General features: G+C 31.7%; 1 protein-coding gene across 1 annotated transcript; it reads left to right on the top strand.

Moving 5' to 3' along the window:
- Positions 1–61: 61 nt before the first annotated feature.
- LOC131850610 (sphingolipid delta(4)-desaturase DES1) lies at positions 62–15,803 on the top strand. Its single transcript, XM_059200908.1, has 7 exons — positions 62–159; positions 9,744–9,920; positions 11,953–12,092; positions 12,801–13,014; positions 13,581–13,646; positions 14,215–14,360; positions 15,133–15,803. Exons 1-7 carry the CDS (start codon positions 78–80, stop codon positions 15,271–15,273), a joined length of 966 nt encoding a protein of 321 aa, XP_059056891.1. The 5' UTR covers positions 62–77; the 3' UTR covers positions 15,274–15,803.
- Positions 15,804–17,213: the final 1,410 nt, after the last annotated feature.

Below are 17,213 nucleotides of genomic sequence, written 5' to 3'. Positions count from 1 at the left end.
TTCATCTGTTATTTTACTACTTTCACATTTTTTCAGTTTACTTTTTGTGTAATGTATTAATAATTTAAGTGCTTACAATGGGTGCAAAAGTGTCTAGAAATGATTTTGAGTGGGTATACACAGAGGAACCGCATGCGAGCCGCCGGAAGATCATCCTAGGTATTTATACATAATTTGTTACGTCATTATGTAAATTCTATTAATAGTTTGTAGTCAACTGTATTGAATATGTAAACTGTGGTTAAAAACCCGGCAAATCGATGTAACATATGCTTGTTTGTGCTGCAATAGTCTTTTATTATTTTATTCTTTAGTTAATAATGTCCTTAATATATAAAATTAATTGAGTAAGTACTCACAAACCCATTGAAAGTCCACAGACATACTCAAGTGATTGTTGCTATTATTTTATTATTTACTTAAGTATAAATAGTTATATAAAAAAGTAAGAATCACCTTTTTAGTATTTGTATTTCTATTTAGTAAAATAAACATATATTTTGAGTGTTCAGAAAATTAAAAGAGATTAAAACTCCTTTAGGAGTAACACTTTAACTACAAAAATGTAATCCCATACTTAATAATGTTGAGAAACTTAACAACTTTCATAAGTTCTTTTAGGTTTATTGTATTTTTGTTTTCTTAAAAACTATTAAAAATATTGACTACTGCTAAGTTAAATAATAATGTTGATGGTAGAAGTAGTCAAATGCCATGTAACTACTGGCATAGATGATAGTGGAGCATAGAGGAAGTAAAAAATATTGAAATAAATAAATATACTTATCTGACTATGCTCTTTATTTATTAATTCTAAAATAATAGAGTCAAATGTAATTTGATATAATCTACAGAATCCTTATCATTTAAGCAATTTCATTTTAATTCAGTTAGATATTTTTTGTAAAATTCCTACCAATTGTGAATACTACTGCTGCAATGTTACTATGTATAGTCCTTCCTTATGTTAGAAATATTGATATGGAGGATGTGATTATTAGTATTAAGTACTAGTGACCTCATTTCTAACAATGTACTATTATTTCTATAAATGTTTCATATAAATAATTTATCAATGAATGTTGTAGCATTGTTAATCTGTTATCCATGCTGTTAAGTGCCCAGTACAGTAGTATTGTTATCTACACTACTGTAAGTATTATTTAAGAGTAAGTAGCTGTAATATAAGTACCTAACCAAATTCCATGAAAATGTGTCAATGTTCTCAATTATGTAAATATTTATATTGCTGCCATTTTATCAGAGAAGCAATAGTTTCATTATATCTGTTTTTTTTATAACCTACTGCTTTCCAGTTTTCTTCAAGATTCATCTTAGTTGATTCCTCAAGGTAGAGATTACATCTTCCAGCCTACACTCGTCAGGCATCTCTATTTTGTGCCAAGTGGACTGCTGTGTTTATATTTTACATGACAGCATTTCAAATGCCATCAGTCTATCATGCAGATGCCCATCCTCTGCCCCATCTTCCCTTTCTCTACATACCCTATGCAAATTCAGTGTCTTATGTTTCTCCACAAATTTTGTGAAATCAAAGAGATTGTAAAAGTAAACTTATATTTAATATTTAAACTTTCTAAACATTTTCAAATCAGGATTGTGATTTTTAGTAATGGGAGTTAGTACCCATCCAATGCTCATGCTTATTCTGCATGTGCTAAACTGGTTTTCTTATAATAAATTGGCTATTAATAAAGAATGTCTATCTTTTTGAAGTGTGTTGAGAATAGTCATCTTATCAGCGTTATCTTAGAATCCAATTATTTTATATTGTTTGTGCAATATATTACTGATAAATATCATTAATCTATCAATTTATTAAACAAATTGATTAAATGATTTATCTACTATACATAATATGAATGAAGTTGCTTCTGCTGTCTGTTCCCTTAGATCTTTTAAACTACTTAACGGATTTTAATACAGTTTTCAGCAATAGATATGGTGATTTAAGCAGAAGGTTTATATGTATATTATATATACATAGTAGCTGTTCCCGTGACTTTCTTTTTTTCTTTCTGAAATAAAAGTCGTTACTCTATATAACATTAAGTAGCTACCTGCCAAAACAAGGCCCGTCTATATCGGTCCAGCCAATAAAATCACGATCTTATCTGATGATAAAATATATAATTTATAAAATTCGTAGTCGTCCTTCCGTCCGTCTTCGTATATGTTGTATACGTCGACTGTTCTGTCTGTCCTAGTTATATGACCAGCAAGCTGTCCTGACCGCAACACACGTCTCACAAAGAGCTGGTGAAATAGGTCAGAGAGAGTTACTCAAGTAGGCGACTTTGTGCAATATCTGCCTTGGTAAAAGATGAGCGTTAAATACCTATTTAAATGCAGATTTAAAAACCTTACTGTTCACGCTCACTCACTAAGAAGCCTAAAAGATTGTTTAACAGCCTTTTAGCATGGACCGGTCTCGGGTATCTTCTAATTACACCTAATTATACGTAATTGCCCATCTAGTTAAGTGTGAAGTTGCGAGTATGAGAAGTCCAGCGTAACACTAAAGTCTATCTTGTAGGAAATAAGGAAAGACTTCTTCAGTCTGCTTAGATTTCATATACTATACACATCTTAATAATATTATAAACGCAAAAGTTTGTGAGTATGGATGTTTGTTACTCTGTCATGCAAAAACTACTGAACTGAACTGATTTTGATGAAACTTTAGAATACGTAATATAGCTCATGCATCAGAACAACACTATATTTTTTATTGGAATATAACGAGGGTGAAACCGCAGGACCACCTAGTCTATCTATTTAATATATAAAAAATAAATCAACACTCGTTTCAAAGTACTCCGAAACGGGTTAACTTGATTTTTATTAAATTTCTATGTTTTTTAATACATGATTATATAATGGTGCGTCCGCCTGTGCTAACGGTTTACGCTGGTGGGGCACCAGTGGAGGATGAGATGAACATGACGTTATGTCACTTAACACATCGTGACAAATACACCAGGAATTTATCGCGAAGGTTTCCAGGGGAACCTCATGTAATATGGTATATTGCTGGCAATGAGGTCTTCCGTCCACATTACTAACAATCTCCTTTTCCTCCAATTTGTATATTTGGTAGGTCTGAGAATAGGTTGTAGACTATTTTTTATAACCCTAGGTAATAAGGGCAGCCCTATTTATAGGACAAAACGACGGTTGCCGGGTCAGCTCATGGAAATACAGAATATATAATGTAGTTAACTTGCGTGTAATTTGTTATTATTATTATTATATTGATACGAGAATTTTTCCACTCTTTAAAAGGTACATTATCCAGAGTCACATAGGATATTGTTATTTTAATATATTCCAAACTCACAAAGTTATGAGCAACCGAGCAACGCCGGGTTATTAGGTATAATTACGTTCAAGGGTGTATCCGAAGCAATATGGAACTTTGACCGCTACAATTTAGAAATAAGTGACGTAAATTTCGTATTGTGTAATTTTCATACACAAAGATCCTCCATGACCATAAACAAAAACGTTCTACGTTCACGGGCGACATAATCTAATATTTTATTAATACGTCACATGTCGCAGTGTTTGTTATCGCACCTTGTAGGTATAATATAAGGTTGTAGACTATTTTTATGACCCCTATATATCAAGGGTGGCACAATTCAGAATTAAGTTTATTAATGTATATGGCAAAACAACGTTTGCCGGGTCAGGTAGCAATTATAATAGTATGCAAACCTTAACAGGTAGGAAGTATACAAAGCTACCTGTTACATGAAGTTTCGTCTGCAAACTTTAATTCCCTATATTTTCATATTATTTTTTGAGATAAAAGGTTGCATATACCTATAAGATTGATCCGTTAACCCGTTTTGTCGGGACAAAGTAAAACACTAATGCCTAATGTATTTGCATCTTTACATAGTATAAAACAAAACACCTCCGTTGTCTGTTCGCTTATATCATTTAAATTAAGCCACGGATTTTAATGCAGTTATCATATAGATAGACAGAGTGATTCAAGAGCAAGGTTTATATGTATATATAAATGTATATGTAAAAGATTTGTAATGTATCCGTGTGAAGCCGAAACGAGTAACTAGTTTATAATATTGCCATTCAAATTGACGATGTTACCAAATATTCAAAAGTACTACAGCTGAATCACGCCAAATTCTTTCAGTGCGATAAAGTCTTAAACATTAGTCATTTACAGGCACAGTTGTAACGATTTCGAACCGTCTTTGAAACGAAGTCTATTCGATCGATGATTTGTTTAGAAGATAAACGAAGAACCGCATACTACACAACTTCCTGTTACGAATATAGGCATGTTATTGATGTGCTAAATAATAGACACAGTGACGCTCTCAAGAGATCTATAGATTCAAGGCCGTAGTGCAGACACAATCCACCACCAACCCTGGACGATTCATCTGGCGTCATTTAGTCCCCAACTAAGCCGACCTTGTACTGTAGATATAGGACAATTACAATACCAAGTCCGTCAAAGAAATTCTTCGTAATCCTTAGAACCGTACTTGGAATTGCCACATCGAAAGATACATGGCAAAAATTACGAAAGGAATAAATCACTCACAGTCACAATAGAAACAATACTACATAACTGTTTACCGTGACGCATATCATAAAGTAAGTCTCGTGTGTCAGAAATTACACATTTTTTATGGTTATGATGAATTAACTACCACTAGCTTTTGTCATCGACTTTGTTCGCGTTATATAATGATAGATCGGATAAATAATGGATTGTATCAACAGTGTTATTGCAATTAGATAAATGATTTAGGTACCTAAGCCTCTGTACATAGAATAACTAGCCTAAGGTTCATCTAAATTGTTTAGAAAATTTAGACACATACGAACAGACATTTATATTTCTAAAGAATATTATTATAAGTTAGGTACATGTGGTTTGTCTCTAGATTACTCCACAGTAAATTTCATGAAATATGAAATTTAAACTACAATATTAAGAGTAGCGATGACATCATGCAATCATCATTCAGCTGAAACCCGTGACTATTGGAAAATGGACGCCATAAACGATTAATTTGTTGGCTTCAAAGCAATGTTGCCAGTAGTCCCGATTTTTAGACCAAATTTATATGTCGCGCATGGGACAGGCCCAGTGCCTTAGTGTGGTCTTTTATCGCTTTGGAGCAATCAGAAATTCACTACCTCTACTTATATTTATTAGTCAAAAAAGTAGCAAAATTCTTCGTAACATATCATAAAGACTTTAATTTATGTCAATTACAAAAAAAAATTGTGATGTTTGTTCATGCTATGCCGCTCCATGCACACTATACCACTGAATAGATCAGATTCTCGTGATATTACAGTCTGTCACCCGTATCAAATAGCGAGGACGGTGCCTATATATATTACTTAAAAGACCTGGTAGCTTGTTCTACAGTTTTTGTTTCTTTTTTAGATGCCGATAGGTTCGCGACCCTGATGACCTTTTTATATTCCGCTTTCAATAATGGATTTACAATGATTATTTTGAGGTTTATAAATATTACGCTTTACCTAAAAAAGAATTTGGCTGTGCTGCTTAAAAGTATAGAATTCTAATTCTAGGCATTTCTTTGAACACCTGCATATTATCACTGGTGATTCAAAGTTATTGATTATGTCAATGTATTATGACATGACATAATATTATCGAATAATTAAAATGTCGATAACAAGTACAAACATAGTTATAAGTACTAAAATAAAACGCCATAACTTACTGTTGTGAAATCTAATCAAATATAGTGTACGTGACGAATTGATCGTACTATTTTGGTACAGTTAAAGTCAAACATCTTCTTGGTTTAGGTAGTAGTTAAAAGATCTAATTTCGAACTAGCCATACTAATATTATAAATGCGAAAATGTATCTGTCTGTATCTGTTTACGAATATCACTGCATAAATGCTGTAAGTTTTTTTTATTCCACCACGGGTACCCTGCCAGCGGTGAATGATAGCCAGCCAACTATATTGTTATGATAAAAAAAACTTACTGTATTTATGCACTGATATTCGTAAACAGATACATTTTCGCATTTATCGTAATATCACTGCATAAATGCTGTAAGTTTTTTTTTATCATAACAATATAGTTGGCTGGCTATCATTCACCGCTGGCAGGGTACCCGTGTTGGATGATAAGATGAGCATTAGGCCAGGTCAGTTAGCGTCAGTTGTGATTTTAATAAGGCTAATACCTACTGAGTTTTATGTATTTATATGACATAATTATAGGTATTATATTATTATGCTGTACCCGCTTCGCCCGGCCTCTGGAATAATGTATCTTTCAAACAAGAAAGAATTTCTCAATTCGATTCAGTGGTTCACTTTTCTTCTAAGAGAATGTTTTTTATCTGTATGCTTTATTACACCAACATTAAAAGCAACATTAGATGCATTAAAAAATATAACAATATGTGAACGAAAGAAGAAGGTACAGAATGCAGTCTTATCGCTAACGCAATCTCTTCTAGACAACCTTAGGTAAAAGGGTATTACTAAAAATGAAGTAGGCGGCAATAGCTCTCTCTCTCTCTCTCTCTTATAATAATAGTATATATATCATACTAGCTGTACCCGCGACTTCGTCCGCGTAAATAATGAAAAAATATTTAACTCAATTAACACAATATAAGTCAAATAAATAAGCTTCATCGTTTTAGCTTCAAAAATGATAAAAAGTAAAAATAAATATTTAATCAATAAGCTAAAAAATAAATTTCAAACTTCTAGCTTTAAATATGACGATACATCTATATAACCTTGGATCTACCCTTTTAATCCTCTTGCAACCCTTTTTCACATTAAAAAGTAACCTATGTCCTTTCTCAGGATCTAGTCTATCTATGTCTGTTTCAAATTTCAATTTAAATCGGTTCAGTATTTTTGGCGTGTAAGCGAGACAAACAGATAAAGTTACTTTCACATTTATAATATCAGTAAGGTATTTAATAAACTAACCCTAAAAAGACAAAGAAAAAAGTTTAATCGTTCTAGCTTCCACAACCACACAAACAGCAAATTTCCACAATAACTTTCATTCTCTATTTTATTTTACTACCCCCCCTCCCCCTAAGACAAACATTTTATAAACATTGAATATCATATTTATTGATATTTAAACAACAGCCTAAAAATGAGTCTCAAACTTCTAGTTTTAAAAAATGACGATTCTTCCATACAACCTACCATTGCAACCCCCTTACAATCCTTTTTTCACATTCAAAAGTACCCTATATTCTTTGTCCGGGTGTAAACTAACTGTGTACCAAATTTCATTTAAATTTTTATTTTGTTTTGGAGCGTAAGACTGACAGAAAGACAAACAGAGTTACTTTCACAGTTATAACATTAGTGGGGTTTTTAAAAATCTACCCCAAAAGAACCAATGAAAATAGTTTCATCGTTCTAGTTTCAACAATTACGAATTTACATAATAACTATCATCCCCTACTTTATTTTACCCCCTTAAGGATAATTTTTTTACAAACAATGAATGTCATATTTATTTATATTTAATCAACAGCCTCAAAAATAAGTTTCAAGCTTCTAGCTTCAAAAATGACGATTTTACATAAAAACTTGCATCTCCTATTTTATTTTACCCCCTTAAGGGTATTTGTTTTTACAAACAATGAATGTCATAAGTATTTATATTTAATCAACAGTCTCAACAATAAGATTCAAGTTTCTAGCTTCAAAAATGACGTGTTTACATAAAAACTTGCATCCCCTATTTTATTTTACCCCCTTGAGGGTAATTTTTTTACAAACAATGAATGTCATATGTATTTATATTTAATCAACAGCCTCAAAAATAAGTTTCAAGTTTCTAGCTTCTAAAATGACGATTTTACATAAAAACTTGCATCCCCTATTTTATTTTACCCCCTTAAGGGTATTTTTTTTACAAACAATGAATGTCAATGTATTTATATTTAATCAAAAGTCTCAACAATAAGATTCAAGCTTCTAGCTTCAAAAATGACGTGTTTACATAAAAACTTGCATCCCCTATTTTATTTTACCCCCTTAAGGGTAATTTTTTTACAAACAATGAATGTCATATGTATTTATATTTAATCAACAGTCTCAACAATAAGTTTAAGCTTCTAGCTTCAAAAATGACGAATTTACATAAAAACTTGCATCCCCTATTTTATTTTACCCCCTTAAGGGTAATTTTTTACAAACATTGAATGTCATTTTTATTTATATTTAATCAACAGTCTCAAAAATAAGTTTCAAGCTTCTAGCTTCAAAAATGACGATTCTTCCATACAATCTTTCATCCCCCCTTTTAACCCCTTACAACCCTTTTTTCGCATTAAAAAGTAGCCTATGTCCGTTCTCAGGGTCTAGACTATCTGTATACCAAATTTCATTCAAATCGGTTTAGTAGTTTTGGCGTGAAAGCGAGACAGACAGACAGAGTTACTTTCACATTTATAATATTAGTTTTTGTCGCAGCACAAAAATATATTTTTATCGTTTCCGTACAAATAATAATTTTACAGTATTAATCTACAAACCAACATTTTGTTTCTTACAATCAGCTAAATAATTTAAATAGTTCCATAATATATGGCATAATGAAAAGGTCATTTATTTTATAAAAAAGACAGTTAGTTTTTATTTTAGTGAAAAATAAGAAGATTCTATTTTGATACAACAACCATATATTTATTAATACCTATACTTTATTAATTTTGTGTTAATGCTTTTTAAATAAACACCCACACATTATTTCTGTATAACCTACAAAATTGGGTAAATAATTTAATTTCGGATAGTGCCACACCACAACATTCTTTAAAAAATGTAAATAATAAAATTTGAAGAAATTGTGATTGTACTGAACAACTTAAAAAGAAAACTTAATAGTTTTTTTTTAAGTTGTTCAGAACAGGGAAACAACATTTGAAATTTATTATTATTTAACATTGGATATTGACTTTAATTTTTGTAATTTATATTGTAAAACTTTAAGTTGGGCTAAACTGGGCTTGTATCCAGAGCCGTAAAACAAATTGATAAAAAAAATCGCCAAATTTGTCTCGCAATCGGCCAATTTCAGGTTTAAAGAAAAAACACATACACACGATATATGATTTTATCATAAAAAAGTGTCAAAAACAATATTTTCACTAAACGTCAACGTCATGTTTCCGGCAAGATCTTTCGTTTTACATTATGTTATCTGTGGTTTTATTCTCTGTGATGGATACCTTATTGGCGCAAACACACGCGATGTGTTGATTGGTTGTTAGCTAGTGAAATGAAAAGATGGCGAATGGCGCAAACGCACGCGATGTGTTGATTGGTTGTTAGCTAGTGAAATGAAAATATGACGAATAAGGATTCAACCGCATAAAGATAACCTTGTATTTCCATTTTGAACCCCTTACAACCCTTTTTTCGCATTAAAAAGTAGCCTATGTCCATCCTCGGCGTCTAGACTATCTGCGTACTAAATTTCATTTAAATCGGTTCAGTAGTTTTGGCGTGAAAGCGAGAGAGACAGACAGACAGACAGACAGACAGACAGACAGAGTTACTTTCGCATTTATAATATTAGTAAGGATGTACTGTGAAATGAAAACTATAGTTTTGCTGTTACATAATTTATTTATCGTTTAGTCATAAGCATATTTCAATATATGTATGTACAATAATGTTTTTTTTTGTTTACAGAAAAATATCCTGAAATAAAGCAGTTGTTCGGTTACGATCCACTGTTCAAATGGGTGGTGACGGGGATGGTGATCATACAATTAGTCATGATGCCGATCGTGCAAAATCTCAGCTGGCCAATGTTGCTGCTTGTCGCCTATTGCTTCGGCGGAGTTATCAACCATTCACTTATGTTAGGTAACATTGGAATTTGAAATAAAAAACACTAAAGTTCGGTCGGACACTAAACAATGAAATGATTTGTTGAGTGTCCGAATATTCGGCTTTTATTTCGTTCGTTCGTTTTCGGGGCGAAAATTGGGTTAGAATTGAATAGAAATATTTTTTATTTCATTAAATTCAAAAATGTTTTTTATACTTTTTAATAATAAGTTTCTATGATCCTTACGATCGAAATACACAGTTAGCTGAAAAATATGGTCAAGAAACTCAATTGTAGCTAATTTTATTTCTGATATTTTTAGTTAATATCCAATTTCATTGATTTGGAAAAATACCTTGATTTTTCATGGGGTACATCCCCTTGGAGTCCCGCTTGCCCCTGGGGAGGTAAACAAGTACTACCAGGCTCTTACTGGCTAGAATACTACCCTCAAGATGTTCTTTTCTTAACCTTTTGTCAGGGTTTTTTATATGTTAAATAATAATGGAATGTTGCACCCGCCTGCGCTAACGGTATATACTGGCGGGGCATCAGTGGAGGATGGTAAGATAAACATGAGGCCCTGTCAGTTGGAACTTTGCGACAAATCAGCAGGAATTTACCGCGAGGGTTTCCAGGGAGGTCATCCTGTCGTGGAGGTCATCCATACACTGTTAGCAATGAGATCATCAGTCCACATTACTAACAACCACCTTTACCCCCTTCTTTTGTCAAGGTTACGGGAATGCACAAGCAGTCTTCTGCAAAAATATAGCCAATATTTGTGACATGCGTATATAAAAGCAGATGTGAATATGAGGCGTGTCCACTTAATATACATTTACACAATCACAAGGTCATAGACAATTGCACGCTTTAACTTTTTAATCCGAGAGCGATGTTATTCTTATCTCAAGCCACTCTAGTAGTAAATTGCTTTTAATTGTTCTATATGTATCCGTTAATCGCTGTACATGTTTGATAAGATTTTATCAAATACTCTTGACTGTAAACACCTGTATAGAACATACCGAATTATCTGATTATTGTTTTATTATCGATATGAGGTTAGGGAAAGTATGCAACAATTTCCCTTTTTTATACACTTACCCAGTCAGTAAGGGCCATCGATAAATTACATAACACTTTAAAGGGGAGAGGAGGTCAATAAAGCGTGAAGTTGTGTGGCAGGAATAGGAAGAGTCTTAAATTTAAAACATTTTAAAATAATTTTTTTTATTAATATTATAAAGAGTGAGTATTAAAACACGAAATTTGAACTATATTAAGGAATATTATTATCTGTCACACTACGTACGATGTAATTGCATACCTTTACATTTGTTTGTAATGAGTAATATGGAAGAACATTTGTCTGATTAAAAAAATCACATATATGTAGATATACTAACTACATTATCACCGAGTAACAGGCAGTATTTCACACCGCACTTAAGGCAGCGTTGCGACATTAAACTAGTGTTATTGTTATAAAATAAAACGCAGTTTCAGTTTCGGCCAAGTTATGTAAAACATCAATTACGTCATATCTAATACTTTTCCTTTATCGTTAAAGCAAACAGCGTTAAATAATAAGAGTAAATTTTTCACTATATATTGTTGGTGACACACAATCTTGTGTATATAAGATCTAGGTAATATCACAAAATGCTGGCTAACTATGTATAACATGTTTCTACACTAAATATTAATGATTTTTTTATATAATTAGAATGACAAACGTGACTGCATAATTGGTGGTAAATAGCAACTTTGTGTTGCTATTTACAAGTGAACAGTATTATAGATATCATAGTATCAAGTGACGCCCCCTATACCACTCATGCGTTGCCATTTCCGAGGGTTTTTTAATGGATTATAATGGAATGGTGCACCCGCCTGCGCTATTCAAAAATAAAAAAAAAAAAACAAAAAAAAATCTTACATAAATAATAATTTTTATATATATACTAGAAGTTTCCTTGAGGCATGCACATAACTTGTCACTTTAGATACAATTAAAAATTGTTCGCTTGTAATTTCTTATTTATTTGTTATTTTTTTCAGCGATACACGAAATAGCGCATAACCTCGCCTTCGGTCACTGTCGGCCATTACACAATAGGTTGTTTGGTTTCTTCGCCAACTTACCGATTGGTATACCAGTATCAATAAGCTTCAAGAAGTATCATTTAGAACATCACAGGGTAAGTCCGCTTATATATCGATAACTATAAATAAAATTTAGGCGACTGTAATTTAAAATTAACAGCTTTTCACTAAATGCATTTTAAAGTACATACAGTACTTTAACATGCATATATTATACATATATTACATCGAAATAAAAAAACTTTGTCTCTTAGTTCTTGCAGATCTCTAAAACGGCTGGACCGATTTTAGGTGGACTTTCATTCGCATATAGCTAATGTTATAAGGAGATACTTAAGCAATTTTTTTTTTTTTGAGAAAAAAAAAATGGCAAATGCCAGGCGAGCGAAATCGCGAGTAACAGCTAGTTATATGATATAACCAGTAACCTGTAAACCTAACATATAAACTGCTAAAACCAATTCCGAGCTGTCGATATTGGACTAGGCACGTACCATTTCGTACGTCATCGAATGATATGTGTCAGGTGGAAGATGAGTAAGATAGTGAAATTACTAGATATGAAAGTATTTTAGTCGGTTACCACTTAACATAAGATCGGTTAGCCTGTTTCTTATTCCAATTATACCAAATAAATATTAAAATTACCATATTCCTCCTTAAAAGGTCGGAAAGAAATTTGGATATAAAAAAAAACCATTTGCAATTCCCCTGGTGCTGCGAATAATGACGGTAATAATTTACCATCAGATGTTCCCCAATTTTATTTTCTCTCTGTGCTACAAAAAATCATTCCTTTTCAGTATCAAGGTGACGAAGTAATAGACACCGACCTCCCGACCCTTCTAGAAGCAAAGCTCTTCTGCACAACGGGCGGGAAACTGCTGTGGCTGTTCTTGCAGCCGTTCTTCTACGCACTGCGCCCTCTGGTAGTGCGACCCAAACCACCGTCCCCTATGGAAGTTATCAACTTAATTATACAACTGTTTTTCGATGCTATCGTAGTTAATTTATACGGTAAGTAATTTTGTTATTCTATACCTAATATTATACATATTAGGTATATACAATCAATCAATCAATCACTATCGTCTACTTTGCCACATCGGATTGATTTATCAATCAAATGTACTCGTAGCAAGGGATTAGGATAGCATCGTCTCTAGGATTAATTTTGTTTGTTATTAATATTGATACTGGATTCGAACTCGTAAATGTTGCGGTCTTAAGTCGGCAACAAATACAAAACTAGGGTTAGTAAATATTATTGTGATATATTTTGTCTGTTAATTGTAACACATGTATAATAGTATAAAATTATATTGTTTTGAATAAAAAATAGTACTAAATTTTGCTTAAATAATTAAATAGTTTTCTGCCAAATAGTAACAAAAATATTCTTTTTAAAAAAAGTTATTTCAAAGCAATAATTGATCACCGCCAAAAATGGACTTGAAACAAAAAAAATAATAATAATTAATCGATTCGATTCCATGTACCGTATTATGTATTTTTTTTATAAAACTTCTATCTCATCTTTAAGTAAATTTAAAAATCATTAATCAGGAATTATATCTTTATAGGCTGGAAGGTGCTAGTATACCTAGTGCTAGGATCTCTGTTGGCGATGGGAGTGCATCCAGTAGCAGGTAAGTTCATTACTTCTTCTATAAAATGAGAACTCATTGTCAGTGCAATTTTATATTTGGGGTCAACTAGTGTCCGACCGTAACTATTTTTTTAGCAATTATAGCCGAAACTGGACGGAAAATCGACTTGTTTACAGTCTCGATAACGAAACTTAGTCTTGATCTGTTTTAATTTTTTTTTATTGTTATACACATATAAATAATATTTAGTATTTATTGTACTTTGGTTTTTTGTTTAAACCTATCAGAAATAATTCCATCTATTCACACAATAAAATCAAACATTGTTATCTAAGCCGGCACATCATGGCAGTGTACCCAAGATACTGGCAGCATCTCTGAATAGCCATACTTAGTTTGTGGACAAAGTACTGTCCACCAGTTGTCATGTCATTAGTTACATCGACGAGCCGCGCTGAAATACTCGTTAAAAACAATTTAGCTTCTTAGTTATTAGTTGAAAATATTTGCATAATTTTTAATAAGTATTATTTCTCACAACACATGACGTCATAGGTATTTGTATTAAAATCTGTGACTTTATTAATTTCTTCATGTATTATTACAGGGCACTTCGTATCTGAACACTATATGTTCCGTAAAGGCTTCGAGACCTATTCATACTACGGACCACTGAACTGGATAACTTTCAACGTGGGATACCACAACGAACATCATGACTTCCCAGCGGTGCCTGGTAGAAGGCTACCCGAGGTTAGTTTTTTTAACCAATTTAAATACTATATATATATTTTTGTAAATAGATCTTACTTACTAATATTATAAATGCGGAAATTTGTAAATGTGAATGGATGTTTGTTACTCTTTCACGCAAAAACTACTGAAGGGATTTTAATCAAACTTTATATTAATATAGTATATTCTTCAGAATAAGACATTGGTTATAAATTTCATGCGGACACAGCTAGTGCATAATATACATGGAAAACGCCCAGCCCAATACAAACAACCATACTAATGAATACAAATGTTTGTAACACGGAAATCGCCGTTATATCTGTGGTGTTGTTTATATAGTATATAAGCGACTCTTGCTAGTATATGTATATATACACATACTTTTATTCTCATATGTATGTGTGTTCTCGCAATTTCGTCCGCGTGGAATTTAACTTTATTTTTCTAAAATAAAAGTAGTCTAAGTTACTCCTTATTACATTAGCTACCTGCTAAAAAAAGTCCCGTCAAAATCGGTCCAGCCGTTTTAGAGATTAGCCGGAACAGACAGAAATTGTAAAAAATGTTATTTTGTTGTATGTACCGTATTTATATTCATATGCATGTAGTAAATAAAAAACGGTTATTTAAATATTACAAACAGACACTCCAATTTTATTTATATGTATAGACATTAATAATGGTTGTCAGTAAATGTTTTTCTTTTCTTTCTATTGCCCCTTTCCATCTTGTCGCAGACAATTTGTTTACCATTACAATTATAAAAAAATATGTTTTGTATTTATAGGTGAAACGAATAGCGTCAGAGTTCTACGACAATCTACCTCAACACAACAGTTGGTCGAGTGTACTATACGACTTCGTAATGGACCCAGAGATTGGACCGTACGCGAGAATCAAGCGCAAACATCACGGTCTAGACAGCTAGGTGTAACTGTAGAGTATAGAGAAAAACTAGTACGTAGTTAGCCGTCGATTTATTATTGCATTTTATATGATGAAATACAAATACATTATACTGGAACTATAATAATGGGGCTTAATCATGTATCTAACAATTTTCACTTATATCAAAGGAGCGACTCGCCCATCTACGCAGGGCTATTTAAATTAATGTACATAAAATATCGTTACAATTTTCTTGAGATTATCGCGAGCATAGAGACAGATGCATGTAGACTTGTTTTTCTTTATAATATGTATAGATTAAAATCAACAATTTTACGATTATGTATGGACCATTTCACAGTTTCAATTGCGAGCCATTAGCTTGTAACTGTAGTTCATATAAAATCTAAATTTTTAAATCAATTGAGAAGAGATAATGATGAAATTATCCATTATGGTTATTAAATAGCTTTTTACATTTTTCTCCTAAAGACATTGTTGGACATTTCCATTTATATATTCCATTGTTATTTAAAAAGTCGCCCCGGGTCCAATTGATTTTGTTCATTAATATCCAAATTATATACATACTTGTATATAATTATTTTAATATAACCAACCCATAGACATTAATACTTGTATTTTGTTAATCAATTTATATATCTGTCTTAGTTAGATACTATACGACAGAAAGCTACACATTAATTATAGAAAGTCGATTATAATTCATAAATTGATTTTCACCCAATTTAATGGTTCTCATAAGTGTCTTATGTAGACTCATTGTCAAAGACATATTTTTCTACTTGCTGAAATATAATTAATTGAGAAATTATGTATATTCTGAATTAAGCCTGTTATTGAAACATTATTAAAATATTTTTATATCTTACGTTACGTTTTTAAAACAATCATGATTACTAGAAATAGGTCTTACCTCATTGTAAAATTTTCTTTTTTATCGACTTTTGTGGTTTTATATTTTTATTAATTTACTTATAATTTCAATGTTCATTTTAAAATTTAATCTATACTATAAATTTATATTGAAAGGCTTTTTACAATTTATATTAATTTAACTTTACATGTACATTGTCCCAGTATGTGTAATCAAATAATTTAATGCAAGTAATCGTATAATCATAGAGACTCCTTGCTATGCTGGATGATAATGATAAACCTTAAAAATAATTACAAACTTAGGAAATAAATATATGAGCATATATAAACAAATGAGCTTATTAAATAATAATAATATATCTGGACTAATCACACAGCATCATCTAGTCCCAAGCTAAGTAGAGCATGTGATATGGGTACTAGACAACTGATATAAATACGAGTACATACATTTTTTTGTAAACAATGGTTTTTACCGTGCGAGGAATGGATCCCGTGACGATCGGAAGTAAGGCGGTGTTCCTAACCACGAAGGCCGTCATTTCCAAATGATTTTATATTATGTAAACAATTTAAGCTGGTTATTTATATTGTATTTAAGAATAATAGTCTTATATTTTAGCATATATACGTTCTCTTCCACCTTCCAACGCAATGATAATGTATATATGATAATTGTAAAAAAATACAGTAATAAAAGCCACAAAATTTGACAGTACAAAACTAAGTTCCGATTATTATAATATATTTTAAATTTAATCTCATTATAGTAAAATTACCTGTACTTTATATTAAAAATAGTTCGTATTTATCTTCATCCCAATAAGAAAAATATACATGTCGCATACAAAACATGTTGGTAAGAAGTATTGTAGTTTTGGAAAGTGAAAGTGTTAATTCGAAAAATGTAATAATTTTGAGTTTATTCAGTATTGTTTTAGGTGTGCGATATGTTTCACAGTATGAGAACCATTTCTGTGTAAGACTAGTATATATGCTCTACAAGTACATACTGTATGCTATCTTATATATACATATTGCAAATTTGAAATTATTTGGAGAGATTGTAGAAGCTATGAT

The sequence above is a fragment of the Achroia grisella genome, unplaced genomic scaffold, assembly GCF_030625045.1.
Source record: "Achroia grisella isolate CSIRO2021 unplaced genomic scaffold, CSIRO_AGI_Agris_v1 utg114, whole genome shotgun sequence".
In the NCBI taxonomy this organism is placed as follows: Eukaryota; Metazoa; Arthropoda; class Insecta; order Lepidoptera; family Pyralidae; genus Achroia; species Achroia grisella.
The sequence above is the reverse complement of the archived record's forward strand: the minus strand, read 5'-3'. Positions and strand labels throughout refer to the sequence as shown.

Excerpts from the sequence above, each read along its gene's own strand:
- LOC131850610 (XM_059200908.1), top strand. The coding sequence starts at position 78 with ATGGGTGCAAAAGTGTCTAGAAATGATTTTGAGTGGGTATACACAGAG. Across the intron at positions 13,647-14,214 it reads GGGAGTGCATCCAGTAGCAG|GGCACTTCGTATCTGAACAC; the intron begins GTAAGTTCATTA and ends GTATTATTACAG. Across the intron at positions 14,361-15,132 it reads CTGGTAGAAGGCTACCCGAG|GTGAAACGAATAGCGTCAGA; the intron begins GTTAGTTTTTTT and ends TTGTATTTATAG.